The sequence below is a fragment of the Heptranchias perlo genome, chromosome 10, assembly GCF_035084215.1.
Source record: "Heptranchias perlo isolate sHepPer1 chromosome 10, sHepPer1.hap1, whole genome shotgun sequence".
In the NCBI taxonomy this organism is placed as follows: domain Eukaryota; kingdom Metazoa; phylum Chordata; class Chondrichthyes; order Hexanchiformes; family Hexanchidae; genus Heptranchias; species Heptranchias perlo.
The window spans coordinates 15,744,363-15,747,964 of NC_090334.1; the positions used below are offsets into that span (position 1 = coordinate 15,744,363).

General features: G+C 47.3%; 1 protein-coding gene across 1 annotated transcript; it reads right to left on the reverse strand.

The window, feature by feature from the left end:
- Nucleotides 1-1,827: 1,827 nt before the first annotated feature.
- LOC137326767 (keratin-associated protein 16-1-like) lies at nucleotides 1,828-3,294 on the reverse strand. Its single transcript, XM_067992161.1, has one exon. It carries the CDS (start codon nucleotides 3,292-3,294, stop codon nucleotides 1,828-1,830), a length of 1,467 nt encoding a protein of 488 aa, XP_067848262.1.
- Between the last annotated feature and the right edge of the window lie 308 nt (nucleotides 3,295-3,602).

Genomic DNA, 3,602 nt, shown 5'->3' on the forward strand with positions numbered 1-3,602 from the left:
ACAGGGAGAGCTGAATGTAGTGAACAGTGCATTACACAGGGGGAGCTATATATAGTGAACAGTGTGTTACACAGGGAGAGCTGTATGTAGTGAACAGTGTGTTACACAGGGAGAGCTGTATGTAGTGAACAGTGTGTTACACAGGGAGAGCTGAATGTAGTGAACAGTGCATTACACAGGGGGAGCTATATATAGTGAACAGTGTGTTACACAGGAGAGCTGTATGTAGTGAACAGTGTGTTACACAGGGAGAGCTGTATGTAGTGAACAGTGTGTTACACAGGGAGAGCTGAATGTAGTGAACAGTGCATTACACAGGGGGAGCTATATATAGTGAACAGTGTGTTACACAGGGAGAGCTGTATGTAGTGAACAGTGTGTTACACAGGGAGAGCTGTATGTAGTGAACAGTGTGTTACACAGGGAAAGCTGTGTGTAGTGAACAGTGTGTAACACAGGGAGAGCTGCATGTAGTGAACAGTGTCTTACACAGGGAGAGCTGTGTGTACTGAACAGTGTGTACACAGGATGTGCTGTATGTAGTGAATAGTGTTTTACAAGGGGAGAGCTGTATATAGTGAACAGTGTAGTACACAGGTTCAGCTGTATATCGTGTACAGTATGTTTCATGGGGGGAGCTATATGTAGTGAACAGTGTGTTACACAGGGAATAGTGAACAGTGTATTACACAGGGGGAGTTGTAAGTACTGAACATTGTGTTACAGAGAGAGAGCTATATGTAGTGAACTCTCTGTGACACAGTGAGAGCTGTATTTAGTGAACAGTGTGTTACACATGGATGAGCTGCATGTAGTGAACAGTGTGTTACACAGGTAGAGCTGTATGTGGTAAGCAGTGTGTTACACAGGGAAAGCTGTATGTAGTGAACAGTATGTTACATAGGAGAGCTGCATGTAGTGAATAGTGTGTAACACAGGGAGAGCTGTGTGTAGTGAACAGTGTGTAACACAGGGAGAGCTGTATGTAGTGAACAGTGTGTTACACAGGGAGAGCTGAATGTAGTGAACAGTGCATTACACAGGGGGAGCTATATATAGTGAACAGTGTGTTACACAGGGAGAGCTGTATGTAGTGAACAGTGTGTTACACAGGGAGAGCTGTATGTAGTGAACAGTGTGTTACACAGGGAGAGCTGTATGTAGTGAACAGTGTGTTACACAGGGAGAGCTGAATGTCGTGAACAGTGCATTACACAGGGGGAGCTATATATAGTGAACAGTGTGTTACACAGGGACTGCTGTATGTAGTGAACAGTGTGTAACACAGGGAGAGCTGTATGTAGTGAACATGTATGTTACACAGGATGAGCTGTACGTAGTGAACAGTGTGTTACACAGGGGGAGCTCATGTACTGAACAGTGTATTATACAGGATGGGCTGTATATTGTGAACAGTGTATTACACAGGATGAGCTGTATGTAGTGAACAATGTGTTAAACAGGGCGAGCTGTATATAGTGATCAGTGTGTTACACAAGGAGAGCGACATGTAGTGAACAATGTGTTACATAAGGAGAGCTGTATGTAGTGAACAGTGTGTTACACAGGGAGAGCTGTATGTAGTGAACAGTGTGTTACACAAGGAGAGCTGTATGTAGTGAACAGAGTGTCAAAAGTGGTGAGCTGTATATTGTGAACAGTGTGTTACACAGTGAGAGCTGAATGTAGAGAACAGTGTATTACACCGGGAGAGCTGTATGTAGTGAACAATGTGTTACACAGGAAGACCTTTACGGGGAGTCACAACGACACATAGGAGAGTCACACAGTGATACATAGAGGATCCATGGACAACAGGTAGGGGAGTCAGACATTGACACATAGGGGAGTCACACAGCGATAGGTAGAGGAGTCACAGACAACATATAGGAGAGTCACAGTGTGACAGATAGAGGAGTCACAGGCAACATGTAGGAGAGTCACAGTGTGACAGGTCGAGGAGTCACAGGCAACATGTAGGAGAGTCACAGTGTGACAGATAGAGGAGTCACAGACAACATGTAGGAGAGTCACACTGTGACAGGTAGAGGAGTCACAGACAACATGTAGGAGAGTCACAGTGTGACAGGTCGAGGAGTCACAGGCAACATGTAGGAGAGTCACACTGCGACAGGTCGAAGAGTCACAGACAACATGTAGGGGAGTCACACTGTGACAGGTAGAGGAGTCACAGACAACATGTAGGAGAGTCACAGTGTGACAGGTAGAGGAGTCACAGACAACATGTAGGGGAGTCACACTGTGACAGGTAGAGGAGTCACAGACAACATGTAGGAGAGTCACAGTGTGACAGGTCGAGGAGTCACAGACAACATGTAGGAGAGTCACACTGTGACAGGTAGAGGAGTCACAGACAACATGTAGGGGAGTCACAGTGTGACAGGTAGAGGAGTCACAGACAACATGTAGGAGAGTCACACTGTGACAGGTAGAGGAGTCACAGACAACATGTAGGGGAGTCACACTGTGACAGGTCGAGGAGTCACAGACAACATGTAGGGGAGTCACACTGTGACAGGTCGAGGAGTCACAGACAACATGTAGGGGAGTCACACTGTGACAGGTAGAGGAGTCACAGACAACATGTAGGGGAGTCACACTGTGACAGGTAGAGGAGTCACAGACAACATGTAGGGGAGTCACACTGTGACAGGTAGAGGAGTCACAGACAACATGTAGGAGAGTCACAGTGTGACACTTCGAGGAGTCACAGACAACATGTCGGGGAGTCACAGTGTGACAGGTCGAGGAGTCACAGACAACATGTAGGGGAGTGACACTGTGACAGGTAGAGGAGTCACAGACAACATGTAGGGGAGTCACACTGTGACAGGCAGAGGAGTCACAGACAACATGTAGGGGAGTGACACTGTGACAGGTAGAGGAGTCACAGACAACATGTAGGGGAGTCACACTGTGACAGGTAGAGGAGTCACAGACAACATGTAGGGGAGTCACACTGTGACAGGTAGAGGAGTCACAGACAACATGTAGGAGAGTCACACTGTGACAGGTAGAGGAGTCACAGACAACATGTAGGGGAGTCACAGTGTGACAGGTCGAGGAGTCACAGACAACATGTAGGAGAGTCACAGTGTGACAGGTCGAGGAGTCACAGGCAACATGTAGGAGAGTCATAGTGTGACAGATAGAGGAGTCACAGACAACATGTAGGAGAGTCACAGTGTGACAGGTCGAGGAGTCACAGACAACATGTAGGGGAGTCACAGTGTGACACTTCGAGGAGTCACAGACAACATGTAGGAGAGTCATAGTGTGACAGATAGAGGAGTCACAGACAACATGTAGGGGAGTCACACTGCGACAGATAGAGGAGTCACAGACAACATGTAGGGGAGTGACACGGTGACAGGTAGGAGAGTTGCACAACAACACGTGGGAAGGTTGCGCAGCGATCCGTAGAGGAGTCACAGAATGACACATAAGAGAGTCTCACAGTGACACGTAGGGGAGTCTCACAATGATACATAGAGGAGTCGCACAAATACACGCAGGAGATTCACACAGTGACATGTAGGAGAGTCACACAGCGATGAGTCACAGAATGACACTTAGGGGAG